The 15,454-nt window shown below is 40.2% G+C and overlaps 1 protein-coding gene across 1 annotated transcript in view; it reads left to right on the top strand.

The window, feature by feature from the left end:
* PCYT1A (phosphate cytidylyltransferase 1A, choline) overlaps positions 1-14,800 on the top strand; it is a 29,828-nt gene extending 15,028 nt beyond the window's left edge. The window contains exons 3-8 of the mRNA XM_025474155.3: positions 2,980-3,096; positions 4,330-4,481; positions 6,626-6,704; positions 7,384-7,526; positions 9,426-9,614; positions 10,491-14,800. Of these exons, the coding sequence (XP_025329940.1) occupies positions 2,980-3,096; positions 4,330-4,481; positions 6,626-6,704; positions 7,384-7,526; positions 9,426-9,614; positions 10,491-10,697 (887 nt within the window). The 3' untranslated portion in view covers positions 10,698-14,800. The remainder of the gene's footprint in view (positions 1-2,979; positions 3,097-4,329; positions 4,482-6,625; positions 6,705-7,383; positions 7,527-9,425; positions 9,615-10,490) is intronic.
* The last annotated feature ends 654 nt before the right edge of the window (positions 14,801-15,454 follow it).

The raw sequence follows: 15,454 nt of genomic DNA, 5'->3' as shown, positions 1-15,454 counted from the left end.
AGTGTCTGTTCATGCCAGTGTTGGACAAGGAGTAAACCAATAAAGAATCTACACATGCCATAGTTCATGAATTTTAAACCAATAACTAGTACAAGGGGCATCCCTCCCCCCCATGTTTTCACTAGGGAGGTTAAGGGAATACAAGAAAGGAGTTGGTATAATCTGGGAAAAAACTCACTACCCAGAGAAAAAACAAATACAGCTTGAGAGATGAAAAGCTTATTTCTTTTGGAAGATGAAAGAAAAAAGTCAGCTATATGTTTTCTAGGAGAAAGGAAAAAAGGCAAAATCTGAATGGCAATGGAATCTGTTACGGACAAAATGTTTTGGTGATAGATATTTGAGAGAATATATCAAAAGATACAGTAAACTGAAACACAGGTCTGTTCTGCCTAAAAAAGAGCATATATTTATTTAGCCAGCAGTAGTGCAAGGCCCATAATTTATACAAATCAGGACCATTTTGAAAATGAAAGAGGGTTGCACTTAACACTATGTGAAACAACATATAAATCAGGGTTTGGGTGGCCATCCTGGCCAGTTAGCCACTTGGTAAGAGAATAGATAACTTGTGCTTTGTCCCTACATTTTCTCATTTAACAGTGGCCCCTCCTGGCCATTTGTTTACTATATTAGCCTGGATTTGCTAAAGACTTGGCGGGAGGCAAGTCATGGGGAATTGAGAATTTGGGTGGCTGGGGAAACACTGAAGAAGGCAAGAAGTATGTCTGGAGATGGTCTGATAAAGGGTTTGGTGGTGACTTGGCCTGATACGGAGAATTCACGCTGGCAAACAGCCAGTTGATCAACAGCATTCTGTACTATTTCCGCCATCCTGTAAATGTGTTTATGGAGCTAAACCCACCTCCCCATCTTGCTCTGCCCCTTTGACACTATTGTCAAAGAAACAATAACAAAATATTCTTAATTTTTGTATTCTATGCTTTATCTTTTAGGATAAAAAAAAGTACGATCATAGTCATGCTGATTTGTTTCAGAAAGATAGAAGTATGTTAGTTACTTTGTGGTCATGATTTCTAGGATGTACAAGACAGATTATTTTCCTCAGATTTTGTTTTGTTTTATAAATAAGGAAACTGAGTCTTACAGTGGTTAAGATTACAGAGGAAGGAGGCTGGTTATTAAGTTGGAACTGTAACCTTTCTGACTCTTAAATATTTTATATTATTTGTTTTTCATTATATTGGCAGATCTGTTTTATTTAAAAATTTTATTTCCTGTATTATAAAACCAACACATTCCCATGGCCTAACATTCATAAAGTACAAACAGAGTACAGAGTGAAATTATCACTATCTCACAGCCACCCAGTATCCCTCCCTCCCACCCTTATAGTAGGTGTATCATGGTACATTCAGTCCTTCCAATGATATTTAGGTTGTTTCCAAATTTTATTATTATAAACTGTGTTGCAATGAATAACATACATATTTACAAATACATCTGTGAGTTAAATTCCTAGAACTGGAATAGTTGGACCATTGTAGAAGATAAGAAAAGATCTGATGACTTTAGGTACTTTGCAGAAAAAAAAGGGTAAAAGCATTTATTTGTCTTTTGAGATATTGTCTAATTGCACCTTTTTTTTTTTTTTTTTTTTAAGATTGAGAGAGAGCTAGAGGGGGAGGGGCAGAGGGAGAGGGAGAAGCAGATTCCTCACTGAGCAGGGAGCCCAAGGAGGGGCTTGATCCCAGGACCTCAGGATCATGACCTGAGCCAAAGGCAGAGTCTTAACCAATGAGCCACCCATGTACCTCTCTAATTGCCCTTCTTAAAAATTGTACTAATTTTATTTCTATCACCAGTGTATGATTCCTCAGTTTAAAAGCTACAGTTTAAAGATATCTGGAAAGAGAAGTCCACATACCTTCTGAGAACCAGTTTTCTCCCCCTTGATTCATTGTCTTCAAGATAGGAGGGAGAAGATGTATCTTATCCCTACCTTCAGTATGGTATATTTGATGAGGCTCCCCTTCTTTCCCAGAATGATGTAGCTGCTCTGTTATTTTCTGCTGCTATAGTGGAATACTCTTATTCACATACGGAAATATGTTACTAGGACTTGTTAGATTTATTATTTGAAACACGATGAACCATTATGTCAATTCCATTCTCAACGTATTTGTTTGGGTTTGGTATTAGTCTTGTACCCCTAGAGATCATTTCCTGGTCTTTCTTTCATAGTCCACTACTACTAAAAATAAATTGGCCATCTGTTTTCTATTATTCCTACTAAGGGAGAGGAGAAGAGGAAAAACTCTAATATAAAGTCCTATAATATTTATATTTGACTTTCAAATACTTAGTATATCACCCTCTACTGAGAAAGTATAACATCATGCTCGCTGTCCAGGAGAAATACTTGAAGGAATCCCATCTGTAACCACAGGTATTGAGGGTGAATCTGGGACTGAGAAGCAGTAAATTGGTAACCTACCCTTTTTCTCTATCTCACCGCTCTGGATCACTTCTTACTCACTGGGCAATTGAGGGGAGGTTTATTTTCAAAGCAAAGTTTAGTTATTAGTAATTAAGGTAGCCTGAAAATGAGAGAGCAAGCAGCCAGAGAATAGCTTAACTATACTCTTTTCAAACATGACTGAAATTTAAAAATAAGCTGAAGGTGAGGATTTTGAAGTTTAGGACACATATGTAACTGTTCCCATTCACTGACTTCTAACTTCAAGAAAAAGCAATCGTGAAATCCAGTTACAGAGCAGTTTGGTGAAATCAGGCTAACAGAGTCAATGGATGTGATGTCAAAAGGTCTTTGTAGCCAAAAAAATCTGTGATGTTACTCCTCACAACTCCAACCAATCCTTCCATTAGGGTGAATATCTAGAGAACACCTTGAGAGAGGGGTATGCAAGGATGGAACACAGTGCCATTTCCATTTGTCAAATAAGAGGTTTTGAATCTCAGTGTGGTTTTGTGATACATTCTTTCCTTTGGATTTAGGTGATCGGCCTGTGAGAGTTTATGCCGATGGAATATTTGACTTATTTCACTGTGGTCATGCCCGGGCTCTAATGCAAGCCAAGAACCTTTTCCCTAATACATACCTCATTGTAGGAGGTAAGAAAACATCTTATGACTTTAGGTGCTTTCCAGAAAAAAAATTATAGTAGCATTTTTCTCCTATTGTAACATAAATACTGGTTTTTATTTTGGTTGTTTTTGTTTAGTTTTGTTTTTAATATTTTATTTATTTATTCATGAGAGACACATAGAGAGAGGCAGAGACATAGGCAGAGAGAGAAGCAGGCTCCATGCAGGAAGCCCAATGTGGGACTCGATCGCGGAATCCCGGGATCACACCCTGAGTCAAAAGCAGATGCTCAACCGCTGAGTCACCCAAGCGTCCCCTTATTTTGGTTTTTAAATAAGAGATATAGAATAGCCTCTCTAAAACATGAAGTATATGAAGCTCCAAGCTCTTTGACATGAGATGTCCAGTTTTTATCTGTGTTTTTAGCTGTTTCTATTGCCTACTTAAGAACAGCATTTATTCTAGATTTCAGTTTATCATTTTTTTTCTTTTTTAAAAATTTTTGTTTATTTATTCCTGAGAGAGAGAGGCAGAGACATAGGCAGAGGGAGAAGCAGGCTCCCTATTGGGAGCCTGATGTGGGACTCAATCCCAGGACCCTGGGATTATGACCTGAGCAAAAGGCAGATACTCAACCACTGAGCCACCCAGGCGCCCCTATCTTTTTTTTTTTTTTTTTTTAAGATTTTATTTATTTATCTGAAAGAGAGGGGGGTAGGGGTGAAAGAAGCAGAAAGGGAGAGAGAGGGACAAGCAGACTCTGTGCTGAGCCTGGAGTCTGACTCGGGGCTCAATTCCAGGACCCTGAGATCATGACCCAAGCTGAAACCAAGAGTTAGATGCTCAACTGACTGAGCCACTTAGGCATCCTTCAGTTTATCATTTTGAATTAGCTGAAGTACAGAAGTCTGTTAAGCAAATGTGATGTGGTCCAGTACAGTCTTAGGAAAATATAATAAAACATTTTTAAAAACTTAAGTGATGCAGAAATTCACAACAGGTTAATTTCAAAGGGACCTTAGTCCCTTGTTGTATCCTCTCCTCTCCAAAGTGTGAACATACTATTTAGTGAGTATTGTTCCTGAAAGTGTATCTTGGATTAGGAAAAGCATTGTTACCCCAGACTGAGCTATATCCAGAAAATCCTTCTCTAGGTGGGGCGATTGGTTACAGTTCTAGGAAATGGGAGAGATTGGTGACTAAGGAATGGTTAAGCAAAGGGGACTTGGACTTACAACTTTATGATGTGGTGAACTCAGTTTGCAGTGATGAGCTTACACACAACTTCAAAGGCTTCACGGTGATGAATGAAAATGAGCGCTATGATGCAGTGCAGCACTGCCGCTACGTGGATGAGGTGGTGAGGAACGCCCCCTGGACCCTGACGCCGGAGTTCCTGGCTGAACACCGGGTAAGATGCTGAGCATGCGTTCCCATCCCTGTTCTGGAACCCCCCAGCTCTCATGACTTCTGGGACTTGGAGTACTTTTCTGCTACCCTTATTTTATTTCTGCCTTCTATGTACTTTTCATATAGAAGAGATGACAGTGATATGACGACTACTGATATTCATACTACTAATGACATTTATATCCCTAACATTTATATGGGATTTGGTGGTTTATAAGCACATTTCCATACACTATATTTCATTTGCTCCCCAAAACAGTCTTATTGGGTAGCTATTATTTCTACTTTACATATGAGAACAGAGCCAGAGAAACCAAATAACCTGATCCAGGATACATTCTAGCAAGGCTAGAAATTGAACTCTTCAGGTAAGTGATTTTTATACCCCCACACTGTGGATGTGTCCATCCTCCTAACATACCAGTCCTTTAGGATATGCAGAGCCTCAGTTATGCTCCCAAGGAAATAAGACATAAACACAGACTTTTCTTGTATTGACTGAAATCTAGTTTTAGGGCTTTGATTTTGGGCTAGAAGCTGTGTGGGATCAGAAACCAAGAGGTTTCGGGCAGCCTGGGTGACTCAGCGGTTTAGCTCCACCTTCAGCCCAGGGCGTGATCCTGGAGGCCAGGGATCGAGTCCCACATCGGGCTCCTTGCATGGAGCCTGCGTCTCCCTCTGCTTGTGTCTCTGCCTCTCTCCCTCTCTCTCTGTCTCTCAGGAATAAATAAATAAATAAATAAATCTTTAAAAAAAGAAAAGAAAAAGAAACTGGGAGGTTTCTCATTTTTACTCACTGAGCTACAATTGTAAAATAAAACCCCTCACCTCCTTTTAATTTTCATGTGTTAAAGAAACAGGTTTCCTATAAAAGGCAGGTATAAAAGGTGAGGATTTATTAGGTCAGGTCCAAGGCCCCGCTCCTAAGGTTGAAGAACCAGCAAGCAAGCATATTGTCAGTTCTCAGGAGGAGTGTGTGGAATGTTAAAGGTGAGTTGTTCAATGAGGCAGAAAGAACAAAAGTAGTCAAAGTGCTTCAAAAGCAATATTTGGGGGTAGACCTGAAGCTAGAGGATATTTGTTAAGACCATATCAATACTTGGCAGCCAGTGGTACCAAAAGTGATGAATAAGATTATTCTCAGCAACGCAGCCAGGCCGGCCCAGGCACAAGAGGTTAAAGGAAGTTTTAACTTCCCTTTTCTCCTTGTTAGCAGTGTATCCTCAACCAGTATTCTTATTTGCCCACCATTGTTATTTTCACTTTGTTGCCTATCAATCCCTGACAGATTGTTCATAGGTAATCAGGATATTAGCCAAGAGTCTCTGACACAGTCCTGATTGGCATCCTTCAGAGTACAGTGGCTTCTGGGAATTGGATATAGTCGTGTTAGCAATTACATTAATGAAAGGAATATAGCCTACTCAGGAATGACTAAGTAAGGTTAGCATATCTCTCTGAAAGATTCTTGATCCCAGTGCTATTGATCTCTTCTTACTGTTGCAAAAGGTATTGACAGTAGTCAAATGATAGAGCCCAAGATCTGAAGGTCTTTTATGGCTTGGAGTTTTACATTCGTCAGGAGTATAGATGTTTCTATTCTATTTAAAGGGCTCCTGGTTGCTATTTTTATATTTCCACTCATCTCATGGACTGAGAGAGAAACCAGCTAAGGAAGAAGTGACCACCTCTTTTGCCTATTTTTAGAAACCCTTATTTGACCAATCCTTATAGACCCAGGAGGATGGGGTGATTTCCTTTCTTCTTTCCTCAGCTCTGGCTCAGGAACTAACTAACTAACTAACACACCAGCAAATCTTTCAGTCATTTACTACGGCATGGTGACTGGTGTGCAGTGTGAGGGTAGCACGTCTAGTAGACCAGGAAAATTAGCTAAAAAAAGAAACTAGTCAACTTCATATTTATGAGTGATAAATAATTAGATTAGGTGGCTTGTGAATGAATCACAGAATTTATGAAGCAAAGCAAAGAGAGATTTTTTTAAAAAAAAAAAAAGGTCCATTTGAGGCCTGGCATCTCCTTGTCCTTTGTCTGGGTCTGGGAGAGTTTTTTCTGGGGGGAATATTTACTTATTCTTTCTGATGGCAGTGATCTTGGGTTTTAAATGATGTTTCCTTATTTCAGATTGATTTTGTAGCCCATGATGACATCCCTTATTCTTCTGCTGGGAGTGATGATGTTTATAAGCATATCAAGGAAGCAGGTGAGTAAGCTGATGTACATCCTCACTTTACGGAGTCTCAGGGGCAGCGACAGAGATTCAACATCGCTATGTTATAGAGGAAAATGTATACCTAAAAAAAAAAAAAAAAAAAAAAAAAAAAAAGAAAATGTATACCTTAGAAATTCAACATCTACTTTCAGTTGCATATCAGATAAGAGGTTTAGGTGAGCATAGTACTGACATCCATCAATTCTCAGTCTAAACACCTAATTTTGATATCTCTTTTAAATTTTTTAAAAATATTTTATTTATTTATTCATGAGAGGCACACATACATACACACAGAGGCAGAGACACAGGCAGAGGGAGAAGCAGGCTCCATGCAAGGATGGATGTGGGACTCGATGCTGGGTCTCCAGGATCACACCCTGAGCTGCAGGCAGCACTAAACTGCTGTGCCACCAGGGCCGCCCTATCTCTTAATTTTAGGAAACTCTCCCTAGGCCCGTATTTTTCTTAATAATGGGGCCATATAGCTCCTCCCTTCCTTACTCCTAGTGTTAGATTCAGTCCTCCTCCTGTATGTCAGTATCTCCAAACTTCACTTAGTAATAGAAGATTATTTTTTGAGGAAAAGAATGTTGCTCCCAGTTTCCATCTAGTCCTACTGCCTGAGTTAACCAGAATGTCACAGTGTTTGTATATGTTCTTGGATTAGGCATGTTTGCTCCAACACAGAGGACAGAAGGTATCTCTACATCAGACATTATCACCCGAATCGTCCGGGACTATGATGTGTATGCCAGACGGAACCTACAGAGGGGCTACACGGCAAAGGAGCTCAATGTCAGCTTTATAAATGTGAGTTCCAACTTCATCCCAGACTTCCCTGGTCCTATAGGACACATGTTTGCTTCCCAATTCATCCGAGCTAAAGTTGCTTTTCAGTCTGCTGTAATTATCACTTCCAAAATTCAGTGAATGCCTCTTTGCTGATTACACTGTGCTAAGCTCTTTACAAAGAATAAAACAGAGGCATGCATTCTCTGCCTTTATGGTCTAGTATCAACACATTGATATAAAGACACACACCCAATTATGTAAGAATATGTAAGTTATGTAAAAAAAAAAATATGTAAGTTACATAGTACAGTGTTTATGTCAAATATATTTAAAACAGCAGTTCTTGACCATTTTGTTTTTTGTTTTTTTTTTAATTGGATGGTCTTTGGAAAATCTAATGAAAGCTATAGATCCTGCCCCTGGGTAGATAGTGACACATTTTACATGCAATTTCTCATGGCATGTGGACCTACGTTTTAAAATTTTATTTATTTATTTATTTATTTATTTTTAAATTTTTAATTAATTAATTAATTTATGATAGTCACAGAGAGAGAGAGAGAGAGAGAGAGGCAGAGACACAGGCAGAGGGAGAAGCAGGCTCCATGCACCGGGAGCCCGATGTGGGATTCGATCCCTGGTCTCCAGGAACGCTCCCTGGGCCAAAGGCAGGTGCTAAACCGCTGCGACACCCAGGGATCCCCTAAAATTTGATTTATAAAAGCAAAGTCTATCTTAGCTTAAGATTGCATTTTATTTTTTTTAATTAATTTTTTTTAATTTTTTAATTTTTATTTATTTATGATAGTCACACACAGAGAGAGAGAGGCAGAGACATAGGCAGAGGGAGAAGCAGGCTCCATGCACTGGGGCCCGACGTGGGATTCGATCCCGGGTCTCCAGGATTGCGCCCTGGGCCAAAGGCAGGCGCTAAACCGCTGCACCACCCAGGGATCCCAAGATTGCATTTTAGAAACAAACTGCTATACATTTTGTATATAAATTGTATCTTAATAAAGTTGATTTTAAAAGAAGAAAGCTGTTCATTATATCTCCTACATAAGTGGTTTACCATATTCCCTTACCTGCTGCCATTTCTGTGAATTATGAATAGGTGAAGTGATTTCATCTAAATATGATTTATCTTTGTAGATAAACCCTAGCTCTTGTTAACGACCTACTACGAAATCTTTTTCAGGTGTTTAGAAATACCAAACCTATTTACTTCCCCCTTTATGATCTGGAAATTGTGTATGAAAAGACTTTTCCTTTGGCTAAACATCTTCCCCATCCCCAGAGGGTTCATACCGTTTTCTCTTCTGTTTAGAAAAGTTTGTAAGACCAAAAAGCATCATCCTCATTTTGCAAATGAGCAAACAGACCTCCAAATATTAAAAAATAAAACAAACAGCTCTTCTAAAGTCATAGAGTAAGCCAATGATAGAGGGAAAACAATCCAGTACAATAGACAAATTAAGTAAAAGATCTGCTACTTCAACCTATTATAGCTCTCTTATTCTTGGCAAATACTGTGCAATAATCCTGTGGCTCTTTATATATCTTCATCTAGAATGGGGTTTGGGTTATTTTGGGCATGTTTATGTTTCAAGTGTATGTTTTGTCTTTAAAAAATCTGACTTCATTTGGCTATATGCCCATCGGTTACTGAGCCTGCTTTATGTATTTAGTTCAGTTTGGGCTTCCAGAATGTTCAAATTATCACACTTTTGTGTAAGATGACCATCCAGTATATTTAATCTGTTATTATGCTAGAGAAACAAGGGATAGATTAGGGTGAAGTGAAAGTCTAATGATAGGAAGTCTAGTGTCAATAGAGTGCCAAAACTTTTTTTTTTCTCCTCTCTTTGGAATGGAGGTCAGAGTATTATTTCTCAAAACAATTAATTCTTTACTTAGGAGAAGAAATATCACCTGCAGGAGCGGGTTGACAAAGTAAAGAAGAAAGTGAAAGACGTGGAGGAAAAGTCAAAAGAATTTGTTCAGAAGGTCGAGGAAAAAAGCATTGATCTCATTCAGAAATGGGAGGAGAAATCCCGAGAATTCATTGGAAGTTTCCTGGAAATGTTTGGTCCAGAAGGAGCACTGGTATGTTCTTTCCTATTGGACAATTTTGGGAAGGAATTTCAGGAGAATTTAGGGAAATTCTCATGCTGTGGGAAGAATTATAGCATTGTAGAAAAGGACATCAACACTAAGAAGTTACCTAATCTGTTCCTTATACTGGGCAGAACTATATTTCAACTACCCCCAAAAAGTTGTTTGAAGTCTTTACAGAAAGAGGTTACACATTCTCCTAAATAATTTTGCCAGCTTTTGTCAACTTCCAAATCTGGTGGTAAGCAAGTAACCTTGCCCAGCTTGCTTCTATATTATAGCTCTAATTAAAGGAAAAGAAAGAACAAAGAACAGTAAAGAGAAAGCTGCTTCCACTACAAACAGCTGCTGCAGAGCTGCTGGGTAAGGTGAGAGTTCTGTCCTTGAGAAGTGACAAGGTCTTTTCAAACCAAATAGAAGGTGAAGTGTAGTTAGCAAGTTAGTCCTAAGATATCAGGGAGAATCTAACTGTGAAAGAGTCTGATACCAGAATAGATTATTCAGGGAGAATATTGAATTTCCTTTTCAGAAAGCTCTAGAACTAGGATAGGTACCCTTTTGTCTGAGTTAGTTTTTTTATTTTTGCCTGGAGCCTGGGCTGCAGACCAAGTAGCCATTTAAGAATTCCTTTGACATAGAAGTTGAGAATTGGGTGACCGTGGATAGTATGTGGGAACCCTTAGATAAGTAGTATAGTGCTGCTTTAGGGATGAAATTGCTTAAAATTATAGATATGTCCCTCCCGTATCTATTTGATCACTTTTGACATTGCACAGGGCACTTGTGAAAATTTGAAGTATCAGACCTCCAGTGATGATTTAGTAAGATCCATAGGTTTCTTCTAATTCTTCTTTTTGGTTTCCCCAGAAACATATGCTGAAAGAGGGGAAAGGCCGGATGCTGCAGGCCATCAGTCCAAAGCAGAGTCCCAGCAGCAGCCCCACGCGGGAACGCTCCCCCTCCCCATCTTTCCGATGGCCCTTCTCTGGCAAGACTTCCCCACCTTCCTCCCCAGCAAACCTCTCCAGGCACAAGGCTGCAGCCTATGATATCAGTGAGGATGAAGAAGACTAAGTTTTCATCCCTCTTTTCCCCTCCCCTCCCTCTGTCCCATCACCTTCGGAAGATCTCTGTTGAATTTCAAATTGTGATCCCAACACTAAACCTAAGGACAGCTACAAAGGAAAGAAAGTTGGGGCAAGAGGACCTAGGATGGGCTCAGACAACCCATCCTCCAAGAGCCATCACCCATCCACACCAAGAAGGAAGCTGACTACACCTCAGAAACCTGTTTTGCATCCATATGCCCTCCCTACAGACTTTGCTTTACTGTTTATGTTCATGTGATCTTGACAGGGAAATTGTCATTTTATTAATTTTTTAAAAATTAATCTTTCAAATGTTGTAAGTAGAACTAATTTTTTGCCCCTGAGGAGTGGGCAGAAGGACGTGGTGTATTACCCAGAGGCCTTTTCTTCCTGATATACTATAGTGTTTGCCTTCTGTTCTGAGGCAAAGTGGCTTGCCAAGCCCTTCAAGCAATGAGCCATGCTGATGAGTGATTTCAGGGGGAAGGGAAATAGCATAATTTTGGTGTCCTTAAAAAAAAAACGAAAAGCTGAGTAAACTCAGTCACGAATCCCCTAGATGTACTGCTAGTCCATGTGTCAATGTGGCTATGAGAAGGAGATCTGAGCCTAACTTTTCTTACTCCCTGAGGAGTTTCTTGTTGGACCCAATGGGGTCCATGGAAGACACTGATGGGGATGGAACCAGACCACATGGCATCAGCTGCGGTTTTCTGCTGTGTTCATCTTCTCAGAAAACTCTGTTGCCCAGTTATTTGGGAGCTCTTGTCAATCTCTTTCCTATAGTCTACCTTTGAAGGAAGGAACACTTTCAGGTTTATTGTGATTGGGGAGGAGAGTGGGACGATACTCAATCCTATACAGGGTCAGGTTAGGTTAATTTTCCCATTTGGGAGTAAGTCCCTGGCCCTGCAATTTCAATGCTTATTACCTAGCTTTCTACAGAGTATGCTTTGTAAATGTCTGCAGTTTGGATATGATCTGTTAATCCATGTTGCTCAAAGCCATGTTGAATATTTAGATTTGCACAAAATTTAAACACAAAAGTATAAGGAAACACCCCCCTTTCTAAAGCCTTATCTTGAACTCTGTCCCTCTCAAGAATGTTTTTGACTAGAACTAGTGCTCCAGGTCACGTTTCTTTTCCTCTGAGAGTTGCAGCTGGCAGGGACCTCCCTCTGCTGCCGCTAAGCAGGCCACAAAGCATGGGTTCACATACAAGAGTACGGCAGGTTCTCTTGCTTTCCCGCTTGTGCCTAGTGGTTATGGTCCCACTTCCCCTGTTAGGTTGCCCAGGGGGATTCTTCACATCAGAAATACTAAGCTGCTCACATGGCAGTTGATTGTGAGCTCATTTTAAGCCTCTGGCATCCTGCAGCTACGTGACCGAGCAGACTATCTTCAATAATCCTGTAGCTAAAAAAAAATAATAATAATAATCCTGTAGCTACGTTTAGGGGAAAATTGCTTATGTCCAGGCCCCACCCTGTCACTCATAAATACCCCTTGTGGGGGTGGAGTTTTGGTGTTTTCAGCTAAGAAAACCACATTTTATCTTTTTTTGCCCCTCTGCTAGAGCTGTGAGCATCTCATAGCCTCCTCCCTAAATACTCTGGTAAAACCTGCTCTTCTGCCTGAGGATCAGAGGCTAGAATCACTGCCTGCCTGCACAGCAGGACTACCTACTTTCCTGAAACTCTGATCACCCAGAGAGTAGAGACATAGGAGAGGGAAATCTCTAGTTGTCATGGTGGCTTAGGAAAACTACATTTCTGATTCTTCGTATGAAGTGCTATCTTTGCTATCAAATCTGATTCAGTTTACACGAGCTTTGGCTTGGAATCCTTTTTTGGGAACAGTTCAAATCACTGTTTTCCTACATTTTTTTTTTAAGATTTTATTTTATTTATTCATAGAGACAGAGAGAGAGAGAGAGAGAGAGGCAGAGACACAGGCAGAGGGAGAAGCAGGCACCACACAGAGAGCCTGACGTGGGACTCGATCCTGGGTCTCCAGGATCATGCCCTGGGCTGCAGGCGGCGCTAAACCGCTGCGCCACCGGGGCTGCCCTGTTTTCCTACTTTAACCAGTTTCATAGGATCACATACTTTAACTTCTCTGCTTCAGTCTTCCCTCTTTGGGAATTCTGCGTATTTCTGCTTTATTCTCCCTCGTACAGAAAGGTGAGGAAGTCATCACTGAAGCTCACCTACCTGTTCCCTCAAAGAACATATTAGCCAAGTGTATTTGGCAGGGGAGATGCTCAGAATGTGGTTTTCCTCCCTGCACATCACTCCTCTCAAGTCTACTGTCTGGGACTGCTGCCTCCGCTCTGTCCGTGGGCTACTTTTGGCATTCGCTGCCCTTGGAGTATAACTGCTGTGTTGATCAGCTCTGTGAGACTGCCCGGCCCGCATGTGCACATGTTCTTGGAAAGCCCTCTCACCCCTTGTGGTGAACCTCTCTGGCCTCACGCTCCTCTAACACTAGTGCATCTTCAAATAATTTTGACTTCAAGCTGTCAAACTTTAATGGTGTGGCACATGAGCTACTTTGGGATAAATGTGATCTTAGGTGCCAGCCAAGGATAGGTGGAGGGAGGAAGCTGTTGGGATGATGTATTATTTGATCATTTGTGCCTAATTAAATGAAGTTAGTGGTTTGCCTACCATGACCATGCCTGTGATCTGTAAATCTTCTAATATTAATTTTAATATTAACTGTTAATACTGATTTCTAATATTACTATTAATTAGCTATTTCCCTGAATCCCCCACACAAAGCAATAGGCCAAATGTAGCAGAGATGGGGGAGCCTTAAACACTGGTTGGCTTCAGAGCTCAGTTTGCAAGACAGAAGAATGGAGACAGACGCTGCAGCTGGCACTGAAGAAGTGCCACTTCAGTTACCTTGAGATGGCTGGGCAGAAAGTTTGCTCTTCTCTTATACTAACTAGTAACACTAATGAATAGAGATTGAAACTTTAGAGGAGTAGAAACAGATTGTCTGCTGCAGCTGTCTCTGGTAGCCAGAGCCAAAGACTGTTATTTCGCTGAGGCTTGAGGAAGAAGGTTGGGGATATGAGGAGGCTGAAGATCCTAAATAAGAAAAAATATGAAGGAGGTCAAGAGAACTTATTGACATTTTCTGATTGCTGATAACCCAGCACCTGTTTAGATTTTTCTTATTTTACTTGGGATCACACAACTGGTCAGGCGGCCTCGGGATGTTCCCTCTGCGATGGTTCTTCACAGTGTTTTTGTGTCTCTGGGTTATCTTGATTTGTGGGTAGCTTTTGTTATTCTGAGCTCATTGCCTTTTTTACCGTTTCAGATCTCCTGTCTAAAATCCTTCCAAATCAATTCTATTTTGCTGCTTTTCTTTAATTCCCTAAAAGCCATACATAGTGTCTACATTTTCTGTCAGCTCACACTTTCACCAGAAGTGGAACTAATACAGGTAGGAAAAAAAAGCTCCCTTAACAATGTTTTTAACTAATGGTAATTTTTTTTAAGCTTACCAATATAAGTATTTTTAAAGGTTGTATTTTTCAAAGTCATACGATGATTGTTCTTGTTTTCGCTCATAGAATAGATTGTTGTGGGATAAAGAGTGGTCCCTAGCTTCTATTTTTCCAATTAAGTAGAACATGTTCTTGGGATTATACTATTAAATGTTAATTTTCTTTAAAAGAAAGAAGAAAGATTTCTGTCTGCCAAAGTTTTACGTTAATACTCAGATTGGGGTAGAAAACAAAAAAGTGCTAGGTTTAACACTAGGATGACTCAGGTTGTGTTCCTCTAGGTTTAAAAAGGGTTTTCCCACCCTTCTTAGGGGGGCACTGACTGTTTTAAACACAGAGACTTGATTGGTTGGGTGGTTTTGTATTGATTATCCTGAAAAAAAAAGCTGTTGGGAAGAAACGCTGGCCTTGGTGTGAATGTTAGCCCCACCCCCAGTGCCAGCATCCACAGGGCGTTTTCCTCAATCGGTGTTCAGTATATTGTTTTCCATGTGAATGTTATTAATTGGTTCAGTTATTTTGGCCTTTGTCATTTAGCCAAATAAAGGCAAAGTGGTTTTACCTAATGTTCCATTTCCTGTGTTTCTGACCTGGTATACATGTGTATATGTTTTATGTATTTGGGGCCTTTACCTATACTCTCAGTTCCTTTGCTTTTGCATCCTAATTTATCTTCCTCAAAACTATTCCATGACCATATTATCAGGGAAATCCTTTTTTTTTTTTTTTTTTTTTTTTAGTGATTTTATTTATTCATAGAGACACAGAGAGAGAATGAGAGGCAGAGACACAGGCAGAGGGAGAAGCAGGCTCCATGCAGGGAGCCTGACGTGGAACTCAATCCAGGGTCTCTAGGATCACGCCCTGGGCTGCAGGCAGCGCTAAACCGCTGCGCCGCTGGGGCTGCCCTATCAGGGAAATCTTTTTGCAGCTTTGCACAGAAGGCTCAAAAAGCCATCATCCCTCAAAGGGAAGCTGATCCAGATCTATGAGGTGTAATGTCATCAGTGCCCTAATGACACATCTGTAAGGGAAAGAATACCTTCCATCTGTTCTTCAAAAGTCTGCTTTCTTTTGAGACTTTAGGTTTGTACTACTTTTACCTGGTTAAGTTGGCTTTTTGTTGTTTTTTTGGATTTTTTTAGTTGACAAACTGTCACATTAGTTTCTGGAGTACAACTTAGTGATTTGACAAGTTTATACATTGTGCTATGTTCACC

This window comes from Canis lupus, chromosome 33 (assembly GCF_003254725.2).
Source record: "Canis lupus dingo isolate Sandy chromosome 33, ASM325472v2, whole genome shotgun sequence".
Taxonomy (NCBI): domain Eukaryota; kingdom Metazoa; phylum Chordata; class Mammalia; order Carnivora; family Canidae; genus Canis; species Canis lupus.
This window is presented reverse-complemented; position numbering and strand designations above follow the sequence as displayed.